Source organism: Rattus rattus, chromosome 6 (genome assembly GCF_011064425.1).
Source record: "Rattus rattus isolate New Zealand chromosome 6, Rrattus_CSIRO_v1, whole genome shotgun sequence".
Lineage (NCBI taxonomy): Eukaryota > Metazoa > Chordata > Mammalia > Rodentia > Muridae > Rattus > Rattus rattus.
In genome coordinates this window covers 63,170,471-63,190,113 of record NC_046159.1, presented here as the reverse complement: position 1 = coordinate 63,190,113, position 19,643 = coordinate 63,170,471, and the positions used below count along the sequence as shown (strand labels likewise).

Genomic DNA, 19,643 nt, shown 5'->3' with positions numbered 1-19,643 from the left:
CGAAGAGGGGGGAGGAAGGGGGGGTCCAGTCTCCCCTGGCCGAACACTTTTTTTCTGAGAAGTCCTGAAAGTAATCTCCAGGACCAGGACTCTGCTTCCAGCCTCTGGAGTTCTGCCTAGTCGAAGGTAGGGGAGTTACAGCCGGCCAGCGGGAAGAGGAGTTGTGGATGGAGAGGATGGTGGACCAGGGGAAAGGCTGATTTGGGATGGAGTCGGGGAAGCCAACCAACTGACAGTTTTATTCTTGCTAAAGGAGCGAAACAGGAAAGCAGAGAGCTGAGCGGATTGTTGGGGATGGAGGCTTCAGGGTGCAGTTTGTAGGCCCTAAGCTCAACACCGGGGCTTCGGAGCCAAATGCCCCCAGAACAAAGCTGTCTTGTCTGAGTTGGGGGAAGCAATTCAGGGCCCCCCTTACTGGGGAGGACTGTTTTCAGCCTTGGATACAGAAGGCCTGAGCTAAGGAGCTAGCCCTAGCTTCTGGTTGCCCAGTGACAGAAAGAGAGGTGTTACAGGGAGCTTGGATAACTCCACACCAAACCCTGCCCGGCTTGAAGCCTAGATCTCCTGGAGCCCCTGCCTCTGCAGCATATTTGGGAGCCCATGTGCTAGGGAGGGCGGCAGAAGGTTCTCCTGCTCTGCTTAGCCTCAGCCCTTTCTGCCTGGGCATCTGCCTCCATAGGAAATTGCCAAGACTCCTCTCATTCCTAGTGCTGAGATCTCCAGGACAGGTCTCCCAGGCTCCATGTGCTGCCATGGGAGTCTGTCTAACCGCATGGGTCTGCTGTCATCTCTCCTGTGCCTGCACCTTGGCTTTGATCCCCTCTCCTCGTGGTTTTTGCCTCTCTGTGTCATTCCCCATTACTGCGTGCTTTGAGGTTTTGGTTTTATTAAAATTATCATCTATCCATATTCAACGTGTCTCTCACCCTGTGTCTTTCTGGTTTCCCCCCTTCGTTCCCACAGTCTCCCTTCCTGTCACATCCTGTCTGGGTCGCCCTCTCTGTGTCTCTTCTCAATATCTCTGTTTATCCAGACCATCCTCAGACTCTCGGTCTCTAACCTGTACCCACCCCATGAATGGAAGTAAATAGAGAAGATGGTAACGGTGGTGATGATGGGCAAACCGGGGAAGGTTATGGTGGGACATCCACAACTAGTTATAAGTCTTATTATTTGCAAAGGAAGAGGAGAGTCTCCCTCCCTCGCCCGAAATCTAGGTGTTGTTTTCTTTGTGTTCCTACCCTCATTTAGTGTGTATGTGTCTCTCCTTCTCTGTCCCTTAGTGCCCCCCCTCCTTGAGCCCTAACGGCCATGAGAGCTGTCAATGTGTGCTATTGCTGCCCATGGCGACTACTGCTGCTGCACTTTCTGTGCAGCTCCAGTATGGGGTCTCCGTCTCCTTCTACCGACCCAGAGAAGAAGGGAGGAAGCCAGGGGCTGAGGTTCCGTCTGGCTGGCTTTCCTAGAAAGCCCTATGAGGGCCGTGTGGAGATACAGCGAGCCGGCGAATGGGGCACCATCTGTGATGATGACTTCACACTGCAGGCTGCCCACGTCCTCTGCCGGGAGCTGGGCTTCACAGAAGCCACCGGTTGGACCCATAGTGCCAAATACGGCCCAGGAACAGGTGAGCAGTGGTCTGGGCTAGCCCAGACATTACCTCAGTGCAGCTCAAGTACAGAGAGAAGAACAGAGTACCATGGTGGCACAGCCAAAAGGACATAAGACACCAAGAATGGATAGAATTAAGCAAATCCACAGGCAATAAACCAACATACTAATTTCAGGGCCATGTGACCTGAGGCCAGCCAGTACTTTCCAGGAGCCTCCAGTGTTCCATGTGTACAGTGAGGAGGGGGTTAAGTTCTCCCCTGAAAAGTAAGATTCTATAGAGTTATGCAGGGGAGCCCTGAATGATCCAAATGCAGTTGACTCAATGATAATAAGAGGGCAGGTGAATGGTATCTGTATGCCCCCTAGCTGGAAGGGGTCATACACTATAGCTGACAAAATCAGGATCCAAGCCAAAGCTAAAAGCAAGCAGGAACTCATGTGGAGCAAATCTGACAGATGTGAGGGTTGGAACAGAATCCTCTGAGGTTGAAAGTGCTCAGACCATATGGACCTACACTAGGATTGGTGGATGGACATGGGTACAACCTGCTGTCCGTCCCCCCTCCCCATTCCCAGTTGCTCTACTGTTTCTGAAATAAACGTCAGGAGGGAACACTTTGAGAGGGACAGTAGAAAGTGGAAATGCTCAGAAATCAAGTGCTTTCCCTGCACTCAGTCCTCCGGAGAGAAGAAGGGAATGAGGGAGGAAGGTGGAGACAGACAGACAGAGAGGCAGAGAGGAAACCACTTTCAGAAAGCCACTTTCAAGGGGAATAGCTAAAGAAACCAAAAGTTTGGCACAGAAACAAACAAGCAGAGCCTCGCTTAGCAATTACATGATGGCTGGGTTCAACCCGGGAAGGACAGTCAGTCGTGGCTGAAGATTTTTCTGGGTGGCATCAAAGGACTGAATAAGACCTAGCATGGGGGGGGGGGGGTTGAGGATTTAGCTCAGTGGTAGAGCGCTTATCTAGGAAGCGCAAGGCCCGGGGTTCGGTCCCCAGCTCCGGAAAAAAAAAAACCAAAAAAAAAAAAAAAAAAAAAAAGACCTAGCATGGGAAAGTTGTAAAGACCCACAAGGACTTTCTGATAGTTGTGTGGCCTCCTAAGGCAGAAAGGTAAAACCCTGTTAGACTAGGTGAGGTGCCCTGAACGCTGGCTGGGACACGTACTTTTCTGGAGGTTCCTCCCGGCTTTGGGTGGTCAGTGACAGCCAGTATAGTCCAGAAAGTAAAAACAGGGTTTCTGTGGCAGTAGGCAACATAGGTATACAGGAAAACGCCACAGAGGAGGCGGTGGGGTGAAGTGAAAGAATCTAAGCTTCCCAAGTATCAGTGAGAGAGGTCAGACTCTTAGGCAAATTACATCATGTTTTGGAGCCCCAGTCTATATTTATATAAAGTAATCTGGCAGCTCCAGCCTAAGAAGGGTTGTATATATACTACAGCAAAGCATCTGGCACATAGTAGGTACTTAATGATAGCTGTTACTGAACGAATCCTTGTTGATATTGGTGAGAATTAAAATGTGGATTCTCTGTTATTGGTTTTATCTTACCCTAATCAATTCTTCAGTGTCCCAGATCACCACTAACCTTGCATCAACCTTACACCCTCTTTCCTCTTCCCCTCCGGAGTTCCCTGTCTCTTCCCCATCTTTTTCTCATCAAAGAAGGATTAGCCTCGGGGTTGGGGATTTAGCTCAGTGGTAGAGCGCTTGCCTAGGAAGCGCAAGGCCCTGGGTTCGGTCCCCAGCTCCGAAAAAAAGAACCAAAAAAAAAAAAAAAAGAAGAAGAAGGATTAGCCTCAAGGCTGTGTGAGGCCACCATCACTCTGTCAACACTTCTCGATCACCTCCCTCTCCATAGGCCGAATCTGGTTGGACAATCTGAGCTGCAAGGGTACTGAAGGAAGTGTGACTGAATGTGCCTCCCGGGGCTGGGGAAACAGTGACTGTACCCATGACGAGGATGCTGGGGTCATCTGCAAGGACCAGCGCCTTCCCGGTTTCTCAGACTCCAACGTCATTGAGGTCTGCAGAACACACTTGTTCTCTCTCTCTCTCTCTCTCTCTCTCTCTCTCTCTCTCTCTCTCTCTCTCTCTCTCTCTCTCTCCTGCACGAAAGACTGCCTGGTGCCATATGTGGTTAGAAGAGATATTATAAAGGTATCCCATAAGCCTTTATAAGATAATGTGCATTTCTGGGAAACTTTGCACCCCGGGCATGCCTAGTGAAGAGAGGCCAGAAGAGGGCACTGGACCCAAGGGACTGGAGCTAGCAGTGGTTCTGAGTTGCCATGTGGGTCCTGGGAATTGAACCTCAGGTCTTCAGGAAGAGTTCTAGCCCTCAAATCCAATTATTTCAAGTATTCACATTGAATTACTAAACCTGACATGAGCCCTCCAGTTTCATTCCTGTTCACCTGTCCCTCTCCCCCATGTTTCTGCTCTCCTCCAATACCTTTCCTACTTCTTCCTCTCCCTAAGACACTTCCACTGGGAAGGTTACCTCATGCTTCAGGCAGACTTATTATAGTTCGTCTTCCTTAGTGCCTTCAGACCCTGTGTGCCACGGCTTAACTCTGTGCCCACTCTGGGGCACATCCCACACATAGGCAGCTGACCTGGCGTTTTCCTCAGCCCTGTTTCAGTGGTCCCATCATTGGATTTTACACACATAATCAGGGGTCCTTCAGAATGGCATAGTATTGCTACTATGATTCTTTCCCCTGCCTCTGTCTGGTCCCATCTCAGGTGGATCATCAGCTCCAAGTGGAGGAAGTGCGACTCCGACCAGCTGTGGAGTGGGGCAGGCGACCCCTGCCTGTGACTGAGGGCCTGGTTGAAGTCAGGCTTCCTGAAGGCTGGTCGCAAGTGTGTGACAAAGGCTGGAGTGCCCACAACAGTCACGTAGTCTGCGGTATGCTGGGTTTCCCTGGAGAAAAGAGAGTCAACATGGCCTTCTACAGGTGCGGGGACTAAGCGTGTTTTCAGTCTTTGGAAAGGGTGAGGCACTGTGGGAGGCCCAGGAGGGAATGCAAGGAAACTGCTGTGACATAGGCAACTGGGAAACCATGCGTGACCCCGGAGGCTTTCCTACACAGAAATTGAAAGGGCTAGGCAAGGTGCGGAATGCGCGTGCGCGCCAGTGACGTCAGCGGTCGGCAGGCAGAATTCTGGAGTCCGGGCCCTGGGGCCTTGAGAGTTCAGAGTTCGTGAAGGGTGCGGCCGCCTGTCAGAGGCGGTGCCTGAGGATGTCTTTGCGAGGCTGCGCCTGGGGCCTCAGAGATTGTGACTGGCCAGCGCCAAGTCATCCTAGGGAGTGCTGTGCAAAGGGTGACTTCCTTCTTGAAGCATCTCACTTGGTAAATGAGATAAACAGCCGGTTAGATGACTTTTCATGGAACACACTGCATAAGACGGGGACAGGGTGTTGTAGAAGTGTCACTGTTGAGGAAAGTTTACACTCCTTGCATTGAGATAGAAAACCGGTTCAGGTCTTATCTCTAATACGGGTAAAGCTGCCTTTGAACCTGAATATACTCTGGGTAGGACATGGTAGATACTGGTGTAACCAATATCTCATTCTCTCATCTATAGTGAAATTATGAGGGTTTTTTTTTTTTTTTAGCCTTGCTAAAATCCAGATAAACTGTGTTCACAGCTGTCTCTAGTACTCCTCCACAGAACACTATCATAGGTTCGAGTGTAATTTTATTATTCCAATAATTTTAGATCTCTAAGAATTGTGCTATGTTTTCCTTAGCAAGTTCCTCTCAAGTAGCATTCATCTGTAGAGTAAGAAAACGTTGTTTCTTTCTAAAATCAATACACTCTGTAACATCCACTCATTTCCATATTTGACAGAATTTCCTTTACTGTGGGTGCCCAAACATACCTTTGTTCTTTCTGCCCTGAGGAACACGGTTGAGTCACCTGCAGACTGACAGCCTTTTACAAAGCTGTGTGCAGTAGTGTGTCCGTACTGGCATCCATCTCTGGCTGGGTTCCTTGCATTGAGCTCTGGCTTTGTCTTTCAGAATCCAAACACCAATCGTTTCTCTGCTTTTTGGCTAAGATCAAGTGCAGAATCCAAACAGCAGGTTATAAACAGTTGTAGGATTGAAGGAGAGGATGGACTGAACAAGACCTAGAGAGTCACTCATCCAGCATTTATTTGATGCCCCACTGTGTGCCGCCTTCTATTGTAGGCTTTGGTGATTCCACACTAAGCACAATCATCCCTCCTCTGGGGACCAGGGGACAACAAGAAAATGAGTGAGCTTAGAAAATGGAAGGATGGCAGTGTCAGCGTGGCCTCCACCTGAACCAGGTTCCTGGCATGGGAAGAGCTCATGCAAACAGCCAAGTGGGAAAAGATTTTATTCAAGGGTAGTGTGGAGTATGGGACAGGTAGGCTGCAAGAGAGCACGCATCAGGCTACCTGAGCTAGAGTCCTCGAGGTCACCTGTTCACCCACCACCCATGACTCCCTTCTGTGGGTCCAGGAGAAGGACTGGTGATTAAGGGATGAATTGTGGGCAGTTTCCTATTTCGATTGGCAGACTTGTGTTATATAAAACCTCTGGTTATTGTTCATAGCTTTCCCCACGATGCGTCTGATGTTAATCAATACGTACACCGATGATCGTGCATGGGCATGAGCTGGTAGATCGGGGCTTTCTCTCCAAGTATATTCAGAGAATACAGTGTACCTCACTGCACTGGCTCCCACCCCTGCCTACGCTGGATAGGTTCAGTGCCCTTCTTCCTGAGTATTCATCAGGATGTGTTTACTCCAAAAAGGGAGTCGCTAAGAGTTCCTGGGTCAGCTGCGGCAGAGTGACCCAATGGTTTTGTTTAGAGACAAGGGCACATGCAGCAAGATACAGGTGTGGGTCCCGGGATGCTCAGTGCTTTGTTGAGAAGGGGATGCATCATGTGGAGCTCAAGCCCCCTAGAATCCCAGTTTGCTGAGCTGTCCCCACCCCTGCCTGCCTCAGTAGTATGCAGTGTGGATAAGGAAGTAAAAGGGCTGATGGAGAGTAGACATCACGCGAGGGAGAGTTTAAAGGAGGTGGGAGCACAACTATGCAGACATGTAGGTGAAGACCAGTAATTCTATGAGACAGGGGTGGAGAGAAGGCATTGTCTTCACCTCGGTGTGCCTGGAGCTGAGTGAACATAGAGCATGTCAGGTGACCTGAGACAGGAGATGGAAGGAAGGTTTGGTGAACCAGGTCCAGGAGGGTCATGTGGGAGATAGCGGCTTTACTCTGTGGTGGAAGGACCCATTGGAGGGTTTTGAGCAGAGGTTTCATTTTGCTGTTTTGGTCTTTATCACATTGTATTTATTTTGAGCGCCACTGTGAGCAAATGGAAGTCAGAGGACGACTTTCGGGAGTCAGTTCTTTCCTATGTGGGGTCCAGGGATTGAACTCAGGTCATCAGTCCTTTATGTGCTGAGCCACTTTCTCCTGCCACCCCCAAGGTGGTTTTGGTTTCATTTGAAGCCATATCTTGGATATCCCTGGCTGGCCCAGAACCCCTGATCCTTCTGCCTCCACCTCCCAAGTCCAGGACTCTAGGCCTGCATCAGCTTGCCCAGCTGGCGGGGGGGGGGGGCATTTAATCACATTTCTAATCATTTCTAATTTCCCCCTTCTTTTTTTTTTTTAAGATTTATTTATTTATTATATATAAGTACACTGTAGCTGTTCAGACACACCAGAAGAGGGCATCAGATCTCATTACAGATGGTTGTGAGCCACCATGTGGTTGCTGGGATTTGAACTCAGGACCTTTTGGAAGAGCAGTCAGTGCTCTTAACCACTGAGCCATCTCTCCTGCCCCTAATTTCCCACTTCTAATTATCACTTTGACCGGGAATTGTCTTATCCTGTTTATTATCATGTGTGTGTTCATGTGCTGTGTTGTACACGGCAGTGCATGTGGGAGGTCAAAGAATAACTTTCAAGAGTCAGCTAACTCCTTCTAAGCTGGATTCCTGAGCTCAAACTCAAGTTCCCAGGTTCCAATGGTGAAAGTTTTACCTACTAAGGCATCTCGCCATCCATTAGCTACTTCCTTTGATTGCTTTGTTCTTTGCTTCTCTTAATATATATATATTGTGTGGGGGGGGAGCGTGTGATAAAGCCAAACTTTTATCAAATTACAGATGTGCACCACCATGCCTAACTTTGTAGTTATAATTTTAAACTTGTTTTGGTGTTATAGAATACACGGAAGCTGTAGAATTTTAGAAGGGAAATGTATAGGTATTCGAACTCTTTACTGCTCTTGTGCAGGTAATGAAGCTGAGGCTCTGAGAGCTTCAGTGCATGTAAGCAGACACTTCCTTATAGAAGACACTCCCCCTATGTAGCAGCTTCAACTGGTAATCCCCTTGCCTCAGCTCTGAATGCTAGGACTGCAGGATTTTCCACCGTGCCTGGTTTTAGAGGCCACTCTCATTGGTGTCATTGTGCGCATCCTGACTGACCTCCATGCAAGGGTGGAGAGCACAAAGATGCTAAATGATAATGGAGGTAGACAGGCACCACATTACAGACCCACAGGCTGTGGTCACAGATCTGCCAGACTTGTCTAAGAAAGGTGACGGGAAAAGACAGTAAAGTGGCTAGATGGTTGGTTGGATGGTTGGTTGGTTGGTTTCTTTGGGGAGGGACAGGGTCTCTTTACATAGCTGTCCTAAAACTCACTATATAGACCAGGCTGGCCTCAAACTCAGAAGAGATCTACCTGCCTCTGCCTCTGCCTCTTAAGTGCTAGGACTAAAGGCGTGTGCTACCATGTCAAGTGACAGTAATGTGTTCAGTGAAGCTAGACATGTGGTATTCATCCACAAGCCCAGAAGACTGGAGCCTAAGGCAGGAGGATCTGGAATTACAGGCTGACTCGGAGATCCTGTGTCCAGGGGGAGGGAGGAGGGGCAGCTCAATGAAGATGTCTGTGGATAACATGATCAGGCCATGGCTGTACTTTTTCAGATGAGTTTTCATAAATGAAATAGTTATGGGGCTGGAGAGATCGCTCGTTGGCTAAAAGTACTTGCTGTTCTTTCTGAGGATTTGAGTTTATTTCCCAGTTCCCACATCAGGTCTCACAAACGCCTGTAATTCCAGCTCCAGGAAATAATTCTGTGGGTACATGCATACACATATGCTCTACAAACACACACACACACACACACACACACACACACACACACACACACACAAGTGCTTATAATCTGGATACTTGGAAGGCTCAGGCAAGAGAATTACAAGTTTAGACGACACTCAGGGGAAGAGAATAATAAATTTTAAAATGCACATATAAAATCCTGGTACACCTTCACACAATATACTATGTCAAAATGCATGAGTATTCAAAAGAAATGGCAGGGCAGGAACATGGAGGAAGAAACGATAACCTGGGGTCAACAGGGAACACCATAAACCTCTTTTCTAAGATGCAGACCAGTCGGTGGTGGTGGTGCAAGCCTTTAATTCCAGCACTGGGGAGGCAGCAACAGGCAGATCTCTGAGTTCAAGGCCAGCCTGGCTACAGAGTATTCTGTGACCCCAGTACATGTAATGCAAAGGCAGAAGGATCAAGACTGGTTCAAGGCTAGCCAGGGCTATGTAATCAAGACCCTGTCTCAACCCTGCACCCCAGCTCACTGCACACCCCAAGATAGGCATACAAAGTGTTGCGCAGGACAAAGAGTGGCTGCAATTAAAGTCTTCAAACTTAAAAGGACAATGAGGAGAAATAGACTTAAGGAAACCCTTGAAGAAGAAAGCAAGGCTTACTTTCCTGCAAGCATGCTTGGGAGATGAGCTCAGCTTGTGAATAACCAGGCCTATGGGATTGGAACTTGGGCAGGAAGAGGATTCCCCAGTCAAATGTCAAAGCGAATGTCCTCAGATATGTTCTCAGTCCCTGGTCCAGCAGTCTCAGGTCTAGACAGGGCCAGGGGATTCCTTAGAGAGACCACCCAAGAAGCACACAGGCAAAGAGGAGGGAAAGAGATGATGTCAGCCTCCCTGGGCCTGATCCAAGCTGCTTCTCTGACCTCCAGATCCCCATGCCCCCTCCTCTGCCCTCTCCTGAGGTTTTCCGCCAGCCTCCAGAGCCAGCGGCCCTCATTCCTCATCTGCCTTGATCTAATTTCTGAAGGTCCTGATACCGGGGCACTGTTCTGAGTCCATGGCCTTCACTGAGTTCACTCACCTGTTCCTGTGCTACCAAGGCCAATAGAGTAGCTGATGACATCACACTCTAGTCTTGGCAGCTCTCTAGTAGGATCTTGCCCCTGGTTCTGGCCACACTGGCCTTTTCCACTTGGTTCTACACCAATCCTGACTTGATCTTGTCTTACCCTCACAGAAAGTTGAGGAAGCGAGCAGCCAAAGCCTCAGCCCGACACCCCAAGTCCCCTGGAAGGTAAAGGGGCAAGAGCCCCAGGGACCTCCTGTCTGCCCCCGAGGCCTCAGGAGGTGGATGGATGGATAGAAACCTATCCAGGTCCATCCCAGAACCCAAGCCTGTGGGTTAGGAATGTAGTTAAAGAATGGCAGCTCCCAGGGGAGGGTGGGAAGCAAGCATGGGAAAGGGTAAGCTTTGCTCTTAGGGACTGGGAGGAGGATGCTATGTAGGAACAGCTGAGGAGACACTGCAGCCCCGGCCCTTGCGTCCCTCCTCCTCCCCACCCACACCCACTCTCAGCACAACTCCCTTGGTCGGGGAACAATTCCACTCTCTCCTCCATTGACCTTCCGCCGACCTCCTCTCCTCTCCCTCACCTGGATTTCCATAATTAGATTTGCCTTTAGTGGCACTGATTCCAGTGAGCATCAGGAGTTGCTGACTGTATGCCCTGCTTGGCATTCAGCAGTCTTTGCGTGCAGGGAAATCAGTTGCCCTCCCCGTACTGTGAACAAAGGGTCCTTCTAAAAGCAGAATGCTTCACTTTTCCCAGGCCATACGCCCAATAACTGCCTCTACCAACATCTTTCTCCCTTTTGCAGAACAATCAACAAGTTTAAAGTCAAACACAAGCCCCAAGTGGGCAGAGGGCCAAGCAAGAGGTAAATGAGGTTGGGGTTGGAAGCAGAGAGGAAGCAGGGCAGGCAGGGGCAGGGACAGGGGCAGGGGCAGGGTGCAGGGCAGGCCTGTTAGACTGACAGAGCTGATGACAGGTGGAATGGCAGCTGTGACAAACACCTTCCAGATCCTTCCAGAGACGGGAAGTAAGGCACTGTGTTGTGAGTCTCTGGGGACTGTGTTAGTCACAGGACTTGGGTTTCTTGCCCGTGTGCTCTCCTTCCGTGAACTCCAGTAGGCAATCCAACACTCTGTCCTGCGCCTGCCTTTCCCCATGAGATCACCGAGTGCCCAATAGATCAGTGTTCTCATCCTGCTTTATCTGATGAGTGCTTCTAAGTTATATTTTTTTTTAAGTAAATATTACCAGGAGCTGGAGAGATGGCCTATGGATCCCACTGGGGATCAATGGTTAAGTGTGGACTGCTCTTCCAGGGGATCTGAGTTCAATTCCCAGTACCCACATTAGGCAACTCTACACATATATATCCACATTACTGAAGTGTTTTTTAAGTAAACATTACCAGTTTACCTGGTGCGGAGGGCCCGTTAGTCATCCAGCTGCATATTTTCTTCCCGGACTCCCTCAGAATTCCAGGGAATAAGAGACTTCCAACCCTTCCATCTAACTTGTCTTTAAAAGGAAGTCAGCAACACCCCTGAGACTTCCCTGATAACTTGTGATGAGGCCAGGAGCATCTCTTTCATCATCCCCTCTTCCCCTCAGCAAGCTCCAGTTCCCCAGCACACCCTACGATATGCCTCCTGAGTGGGCTTTTGTCCCTGGTTACTGTGGAAGAGCTCAGAATTTGATGAGTGCAAGTTCTTGCAATCCTCTTTGGCTTAGGTCATCTTTGCCCAACACAAATATTCTTTGGTTCCTCCTCTGACCCTCGGCATGCACTGCAGTTTTTATTGGTTATAAGAGAGAGTAAGAGAGAGTTGGAAGTTAGATGTCTTCCTGTGATGGCCTGACTTTGATTTTCAGCCAAACAGCACCTGATCTCTTTGGTTTTCAGGATCCGTTTACTCTGGGCTTCCAAATGCTTTCATTCTGTAAAGTCTCCAGCCTCCTTTGCCTGTTTTGTGTTTTGTTTTGTGTTTGTTTTCTGAGACAGGACTTCTGTGTAGCTCTGGCTGCCCTGGAACTCACTATGTGGACCAAGCTGGCTTTGAACTCAGAGATTCACCTACCTCTGACTCTGGAGTGCTGGGATTAAAGCCGTGGGCTACTGTGGTCCAGCCCTTCCTGTTTTGTTCATAAATACCTTCCCCTCCGGTCTTCCTAGCTTTAAACCGTTACATTCCTTCTTTTCTCTAATGCCAGGGATAGGGCACCAAACTGCAATTAAATCAACCTCTTGGGCCTACTCCACCCACACAACCCTTTGCTTTCCCCATCTCCCTGAGCCCCACCCAGCCTTTCTGGGAAGAGAGTTCTCCCTCCCAATCACCTAGCGGCAAGCTCTTGTTCTGCTAGTATCTACAAGTTCCCTCCTCTCTCAGGCACTCTACAGTGTTAACATCTCCAGTTTTGCCCTGTTTTCTGCTCAGCTGGCTGTAGGACAATGCTCAGTGGAATTTGCACAAGCATGACTACCTCATTAAGACGTCTGTGTTTGCCATTGGACGCCCACAGCTACCTCTCCTCTTTAGCCATGGAGTCCCTCCAACGTCTGTCTTGCATTTGTCTTCGTTCCAGAAAGCCACCACCAGTTCTTCTAGTCCATTCTTGCCGGAGCTGTCATATAAGGACAGGGCCTCTAACCTGGAAGCCCCCCTGGCCTCTGAGAAGCCATTTAGATGCAGACTTCCTCAGTACTTTGCAACCCAGCTCATGTTCAGTTGGCTTGTCCAGTCACAGCATAATAGAAGGGTCTGCTCACTAGCTGTTCAGGCCGGTTTTGTGCCAGCCCCTCCTGAGCCATCTTTCTGGTTTCCCGTTAGATGTGGGCTTCCCGTTAGATCTGCTTGGTTACCTTGGTCTCTTAATGACCTAAATGGCCTCAACCTGCCTTTATGTCATTAAGAACAAGGTTACAGCTGTGGGGTGGTGGTGCATGCCTTTAATCCCAGCACTCCAGGAGAAGGCAGGGATAGGTGGAGCTCTATGAATTCAAGGCCAGACTGCTCTATGGGCAACCTAGGACAGTTCTAGAACAGCCAAGGCTACAGAGAAACATTGTCTCAAAATACAAAAAAAGAACAAGGTTGCCCATAGGGCCACCCTTAGGGTTCTGTTTGCAGGTCTCCAGGGAACCCTGACTGGGCAGCCAAAGCTCTTTCATAGTACACACTAGACAATTCTTGTCTCCCAGCAAGGAAAACACAGTAGGGGAAAAAAAAAAGGGATAAGAGGCCATGAGAGGTTGGGGGATGGCAGGGAAGTGAATTGGCAGATGGCTGTGGGGCAGGCGGGTTAGAACTGCACCTCACTCCTGTCCCCCTAGGATGCTGGCCCAGAAGAAGCAACACTCCTTTGGTCTACACAGCGTGGCATGTGTGGGCACAGAAGCCCACCTCTCCCTTTGCTCTCTGGAGTTCTATCGTGCCAATGACACCACCAGGTGTGCTGGTGGGAGCCCTGCAGTGGTGAGCTGTGTGCTGGGCCCTCTTTATGCCACCTCTACTGGTCAGAAGAAGCAGCAACACTCTAAGCCTCAAGGGGAGGTAAGACAAGGAATGTTTTCATTCAGCAGTACTGGGGATTGAACCTCAGCCCCCCCCCCTCTCTCTCTCTCACACACACACACACACACACACACACACACACACACACACACACACACACACACAGAGCAAACTTACCATTCAGCTACACACTCCAGCCCAAGATAGTGAATGTGACTTTTCCCCATGCATGGTGGGAACTCCCTAGCCTGGCCTCTACTTACTAAGCATACCCCTGACCTTTGAAGACAGGGAACTTTCCAGTGGCTGTGCCACATACCCAATGCCAGCTACTATCATAAAAACCTCATTCAGCTCCCTGGTCTCCCCAAACCAATGTTTCCATCCACCTCTTTGGACATGTCTTTCTTCTACAGGCCAGTGTGCGTCTAAAGGGCGGTGCCCACCCTGGAGAAGGCCGAGTGGAAGTCCTGAAGGCTGGCACATGGGGAACAGTGTGTGACCGAAAGTGGGATCTGCAGGCAGCCAGTGTAGTGTGTCGAGAGCTGGGCTTTGGCACTGCCCGAGAAGCCCTGAGTGGTGCCCGCATGGGGCAGGGTGAGGGGAGAGGATATTCACACTTCTAGGGGTACATTCCATGGGAAGGTATGGGGTCCTCTGGACTCTGGTCTAGTTACAATCTCCTCAGCCTTGACTTCCGACTCTAGGCATGGGTGCCATCCACTTGAGTGAAGTTCGGTGCTCTGGCCAGGAACCCTCCCTTTGGAAATGCCCCTCTAAGAACATCACAGCTGAGGACTGTTCCCATAGCCAGGATGCAGCTGTCCGGTGCAACCTCCCCTACACTGGGGTGGAGACCAAGGTCAGTCATACATTCTACGTTCTACTTTAGGTCCTTACCCAGGCCCGATGTCCCTCAGCTCCCACACAACCCTGCCCTTTGTGAGCCCTTTCTCTGTCCCTGCTCCCTGCTCCCTGCTCTAGACTGCCATCCCCAAAGCTCCCCCTGCACTTCCCCTCTATGCCTCTACAGATCCGACTCAGTGGGGGCCGAAGTCGATACGAAGGGCGAGTCGAGGTGCAAATAGGGGTACCTGGGCATCTACGCTGGGGCCTCATCTGTGGGGATGACTGGGGAACACTGGAGGCCATGGTGGCCTGTAGGCAACTTGGTCTTGGCTACGCCAACCACGGCCTGCAGGTAAGTAGGGAGAAGAGGAAACCGAAACAAGGACTGTGGAAACCAGAGCCTATGGCCTCACTGAAAGACCTTCCTACATCCCCAGGAGACCTGGTACTGGGACTCGGGGAATGTAACTGAGGTGGTGATGAGCGGAGTACGCTGCACAGGGTCTGAGCTGTCCCTGAACCAATGTGCTCACCACAGCACCCACGTCACCTGCAAGAGGACAGGCACCCGCTTCACTGCAGGAGTCATCTGTACTGAGAGTGAGTAGTATAAGCTAGAGGGGCTTGTTTGGAGGGGATGTGTTGTGACCTGCCAGTCTCCCAGGAGCTGGAAGCACCCTCGGTGGTAACCATCACTCTCTCACATAGCTGCTTCGGATCTGCTGCTGCACTCAGCACTGGTACAGGAGACTGCTTATATTGAAGACCGACCGTTGCACATGTTGTACTGTGCTGCTGAAGAGAACTGCCTGGCAAGCTCTGCCCGCTCGGCTAACTGGCCCTACGGCCACAGGCGTCTGCTCCGATTCTCTTCCCAGATCCACAACCTAGGAAGAGCTGACTTTAGGCCCAAGGCTGGGCGCCATTCCTGGGTGTGGCATGAGTGTCACGGGTGAGAGGGCAGGAGGGGGCCAGAGAGCAAGGCAAGGCTGCAGGGGTGTGAGAAGCCTGCTGGGATGCGGGGAAGAATCACGAGTTCCCTTTCCCACAGGCATTACCACAGCATGGACATCTTCACTCATTATGATATCCTGACCCCCAACGGCACCAAGGTGGCTGAGGGCCACAAAGCTAGTTTCTGTCTAGAAGACACTGAGTGTCAGGAGGGTGAGTTGGGGCCAGAGTGGACTTAAGCCCAGGCATAGCTTTGCCCTTCACTGACATATAACACTCCCTTCAGATGTCTCCAAGAGATATGAGTGTGCCAACTTTGGAGAGCAGGGCATCACTGTGGGATGCTGGGACCTCTACAGGCACGACATTGACTGTCAGTGGATTGACATCACAGATGTGAAACCAGGAAACTACATTCTTCAGGTGTCTGGCATCTGCCTGGCCTCTCAGATACTGGGGTTTGGGGTGGGTGATGACCCGTAGGAGTGCAGCTAGGTCACACCAGTGTTCTTCCTCACTCACAGGTGGTTATCAACCCAAATTTTGAGGTAGCAGAAAGTGACTTCACCAACAATGCTATGAAGTGCAACTGCAAATACGACGGGCATCGCATCTGGGTGCACAACTGCCACATCGGTAGATGACGGGAAGGGTGAATGCAGGGCAGGAGGGATACACTTCCATCCTGTCACCACTGCCCATAACGGGTATGAGCTCCTGCCTCTGCAGGGACAGCCCCTCAATAGTGCCTGTTTTCTCTGCAGGTGATGCCTTCAGTGAAGAAGCCAACAGGAGGTTTGAGCGCTACCCAGGCCAGACCAGTAACCAGATTGTCTAAAATGCTACCGCCCTCTCTGCAAACCACCACTGGCCCCCAATGGCAGGGGTCTGAGGCTGCCATTACCTCAGGAGCTTACCACAAGAACCCCTGATGTCAGCAGGCGCACTACAAATGATGAACTGTTGAAGAGAAGTTGGTGCCTCCCTTACTTGGTCAGCTGGCATTACCTTTGGCCAAGCATTACCTTTGGCCAAGCATGGAGAATCAGCCAACAGACCCAGCAGTAGACAGAACACGCCACAAAGAACTGCCCCACACAGGATGGCAGCAGCTCATTCTCTTGACTAGGGGAGGTCAAGAGGGTCAGCTCCCATAGCTCTAAGTTCTCCTAAGTACCGCGTTACCTCCAGCCATTTGATGGGGAAAAGATCCAGCCCCCTCCCCCCATGTTTGACTGTAACATGTTGCTAGGTATAATTTTATTTTATATAAAATGTGTTCTTCAGAGCCCAGGACTGCTGCAGTGGTTAGAGGGACCTGCCCTCCGTAGGTCTAGTCACTCCTCCTCTTCCCACATGCGTTCAGAACCTAGACTAGAAAAGCAAGGAGGAAATCAGAGCAAGAGCTTCAAACTCTTGCCAATCCAGTTATTCTGTGACCTCGGGGGTCACGTATAAGGTCAGCGTTTCTGGTCCGCGCCGGATCCGCACTGCCAGCTGTGATTGGGTTCGAACAGCCTCATAAACGTCTTCAGCGTTTTGTACCATTTTCTCCCCAATGGCCAAGATCACATCAGCAGGCCGCAGGCCAGCCCTGTGGAGGACGGACAAGGCAAGGAAGGAGTGGACAGCTGAGTTCAAGGACACATCCACACCACACCACACCACCCACCTGCCCCACCCCACCGAGCAGGCGCCACATCACCTGTGTGCAGGGGAGCCCAGGATAACTTTATGAATGAGGACACCATGCTGAACATCAGGGAAACTTGGCTCTCGGAGCTGTAGCTCAGCAAGGATGCTGGAAGGGTACAGACCACTCTGTTAGCAACACACAGGCCCTCTCCCATCTTGACAGTTCACTTTCTGCCTTCTAGAGCTTAGGAAGTGGGATACACACAAAAGACAGCTAATTTCAAAAGATACACAGTGTTGAATCAACTTCACTTCTGTCATTCTGAAATTCTACGGTAAGGAAGGGGTAGAACTTAAGCTAAGCCTAAAAGGATGGGCCCTACAACCGTATAAAATAAAGTTGAGACATAGAAGTGGAAAGTCAAAGTCACTCTGAGGAAATGATGAGCTGTCTAGAAGGATAACTAGAGGTGGGAGAGATCGTTCCTCAATGCTAGGGCAATGGAGGCTTTACATTATGGTAATAACAGGATGTACTCAGTCTACTGAAGGGTACGAGATGCACAGGTGAGAAAGTTATGATGAGAGGGAGCAACTCTGTGACAGAGACAACAGCTAATATTAAAGACAAACATAGGAGCAAAAGCCAAGAGGTGCACCACTGAGAACATGGGTCCTATATATATGTATGTATCATGACCCCTAACATACCTGGGGGTCAGAGTCAGCATCATCACTCCAATGTAGCGGCGTTGGGACCCACTGATTCCAAACCAGGAATCTGTAAAGAGAACATGAGCCCACCAGCTTCATTCTTTCCCTTACTTCCTACCAGTTAGACCCCTCTACACCAAGTCCTGGTGAATGCCCCTCCCTTGGGTCCCCTCCTCCATTTTAAAGGAATCCCTTTCCCTGTAAGACAGGCTCACTTTTCTTCTCCCCGCGATGCAGGAACTCCCTAAGGCGATCAGAAGGGATGGCAAAGGAGATTCCAGCTGTCACCTTCATGGTGTTCACTCCAATCACCTCCCCATCCTGCAGGGACACAGCCCCATCCCCTAGCCCACACAGATGGCAGAGGATGGGGGCACCTGAACAAGAGTAGCAAGGATTTGGGGACAGGGGTCTGTCTGACTATGAGTAGAGGAACAAGAGGCTAGAGACTTAGCTAAAACTCCCTGAATCAGAGGATAACACACACTTCCCACACTGACCTGTGGGGCATGCATTCTTAGAACATGGACACTCACCAGGTTAACCAGGGGACCACCAGAATTTCCAAACTGTGAGATAAAATGAAAGAAAACATCAAAAAGATCTGGAATTCCATGCCTCTGGGAATTTTAAGACTGTGGTCATAAACAGGGTTAGGGAAATACTTCGAATTCCATTCCTAGCATGAACTAGAGTGGCTGCATTTTGCAGCCCAACCTCTGCTACAGGCCCAGTCACCATGTGTCAGCTGGTGTCAGCTGGTGATCATACCTGACAGCTGTTGTCCCCAATTCCCACCTAGCACATAATTTCCCTCCTCTCAGGACGCACATCAATAGCTGCATCGGTCTGAATGTATTCCACGTTGGTCTGAGGGAGCCCCAGGTCCCTGGCTGGTCGCTGAGCAGAGCTGACAATGCCGGACGTGATGGTGTTCTGCAGTGCGAAGGGACTTCCCATGGCAACAACAAACTCCCCTTGCCGGACATCAGCGGAGCGGCCGAGGGGCAGTGTGGGAAGAGGCTCCTTAAGGGAAATGAGTACACCAAAACTGGTCATTTTAAGACGGAAGGAAGTAAACTGCTGCCATCAGATCTGGCCTACTCCATTCCCACCTTGGTTTGAATCCTTAATGTGGCAATGTCTGCTACAGGATCCACAGCTGTGACCATGGCCTCATAAGTGTCTCCGCTAGGTAGCCTCACTCGCACTCGGCGCCGATCAGCCACCACGTGGGCGTTGGTTACGATGAGTCCATCTGAAGCCACTATGAATCCTGAACCGTTTGAGATGGGGACTTCACGGCCGGAGAAAGGGTGCCTGGGATGGGGAAAGCACCGATTACACTGCAGCTTCCACCCTATCCTGTTCCCTTGCCTTTCCGGCAGTTGGTTTCAACACCACCTGGTCAACTTCACCATTACCGGTCTAGGATCTCGATATAGACCACAGCAGGGGCTGTCTTCTCCACCACGTCTGCGATGAAATTGTACTGGCTCCGGGGAGAGGTGGGTGGCGGAGCAGGAACAGCAGCCAGCACCGTGGAAGGACCCCGCCCCCAACCCCACAACAGCAGCAGAACTGCACCCCCTGCGCCCAACGCCACCGCTAGCCATTCGCGCCGACGGCTTCCAGGGCTCCCGCAGTCCTCCTGGTCACTGGAGCCTGGAGTCCCCACAGTCAGTCGTTCCCAGAGATCCGGGGTCCCAGACGTCAGATTTGCCCGTGATGCAAGGACCCCCAAAGGCACCCGGGCCGGGAGACTGGGGGTCCCATAAGTCATCCGGGCCTGAGGGTCAGGAGTTCCTGACGTCAGCAGAGCCCGGAGGTCAGGGGCTAACAGGGGGCCCTTCCTCCAGAAGATGCCCCCCAAAGCCCGCCATGCCCGAAGGCTCCAGTTTGCACCCCGCCCCGCCTTCAGCGCAGCCATCTGCTCCGCCTCGGCTCTCCACGCCCGCCCTACTCAGAGGCGGTCTTCTGGAGCCCAGCAAGCCGTCTAGGAGAAGCAAAGCATGCCGGTATCCTTTCAGTGCATGCCGGGAAATGTAGTCCCTTCAAAGACGCGCTCTCTAGACCATACACACTCCCCCACACAAACACACACACACACTTCACCCGTGCCGCGAGGCATGCTG

At 50.8% G+C, this 19,643-nt stretch overlaps 2 protein-coding genes across 4 annotated transcripts; one reads left to right on the top strand and one right to left on the bottom strand.

Annotated features, from left to right (window-relative positions):
* The first annotated feature begins 11 nt into the window (after window positions 1-11).
* On the top strand, window positions 12-16,447 carry Loxl3 (lysyl oxidase like 3). Of its 3 annotated transcripts, XM_032906290.1 has the most exons (14): window positions 12-126; window positions 1,284-1,627; window positions 3,482-3,645; window positions 4,369-4,583; window positions 13,176-13,395; window positions 13,773-13,953; window positions 14,064-14,218; window positions 14,390-14,557; window positions 14,643-14,805; window positions 14,914-15,157; window positions 15,257-15,372; window positions 15,446-15,582; window positions 15,684-15,795; window positions 15,924-16,447. In XM_032906290.1, the coding sequence occupies exons 2-14, from the start codon at window positions 1,312-1,314 to the stop codon at window positions 15,995-15,997; spliced, it is 2,265 nt and encodes a 754-aa protein (XP_032762181.1). In that variant the 5' UTR covers window positions 12-126; window positions 1,284-1,311; the 3' UTR covers window positions 15,998-16,447. The 3 variants fall into 3 exon arrangements, with proteins under 3 accessions (XP_032762181.1, XP_032762183.1, XP_032762182.1); XM_032906291.1 differs by lacking the exon at window positions 12-126 and having other exon boundaries at window positions 1,193-1,627; XM_032906292.1 differs by lacking the exons at window positions 15,684-15,795; window positions 15,924-16,447 and having other exon boundaries at window positions 35-126; window positions 15,257-15,525.
* Htra2 (HtrA serine peptidase 2) lies at window positions 16,403-19,560 on the bottom strand. The gene is made up of 8 exons (XM_032906297.1): window positions 18,933-19,560; window positions 18,624-18,828; window positions 18,340-18,534; window positions 18,045-18,077; window positions 17,724-17,829; window positions 17,506-17,575; window positions 16,865-16,960; window positions 16,403-16,753 (listed from the first exon to the last, which is right to left on the bottom strand). The coding sequence occupies exons 1-8, from the start codon at window positions 19,436-19,438 to the stop codon at window positions 16,588-16,590; spliced, it is 1,377 nt and encodes a 458-aa protein (XP_032762188.1). The 5' UTR covers window positions 19,439-19,560; the 3' UTR covers window positions 16,403-16,587.
* Window positions 19,561-19,643: the final 83 nt, after the last annotated feature.

Excerpts from the sequence above, each read along its gene's own strand:
- Loxl3 (XM_032906290.1), top strand. The coding sequence starts at position 1,312 with ATGAGAGCTGTCAATGTGTGCTATTGCTGCCCATGGCGACTACTGCTG. Across the intron at positions 14,558-14,642 it reads ACGCCAACCACGGCCTGCAG|GAGACCTGGTACTGGGACTC; the intron begins GTAAGTAGGGAG and ends CTACATCCCCAG. Across the intron at positions 15,583-15,683 it reads CAGGAAACTACATTCTTCAG|GTGGTTATCAACCCAAATTT; the intron begins GTGTCTGGCATC and ends CCTCACTCACAG.
- Htra2 (XM_032906297.1), bottom strand. The coding sequence starts at position 19,438 with ATGGCTGCGCTGAAGGCGGGGCGGGGTGCAAACTGGAGCCTTCGGGCA. Across the intron at positions 18,078-18,339 it reads AGACCGATGCAGCTATTGAT|TTTGGAAATTCTGGTGGTCC; the intron begins GTGCGTCCTGAG and ends TTTATCTCACAG. Across the intron at positions 16,754-16,864 it reads CTGGGCTCCCCTGCACACAG|GGCTGGCCTGCGGCCTGCTG; the intron begins GTGATGTGGCGC and ends CGTCCTCCACAG.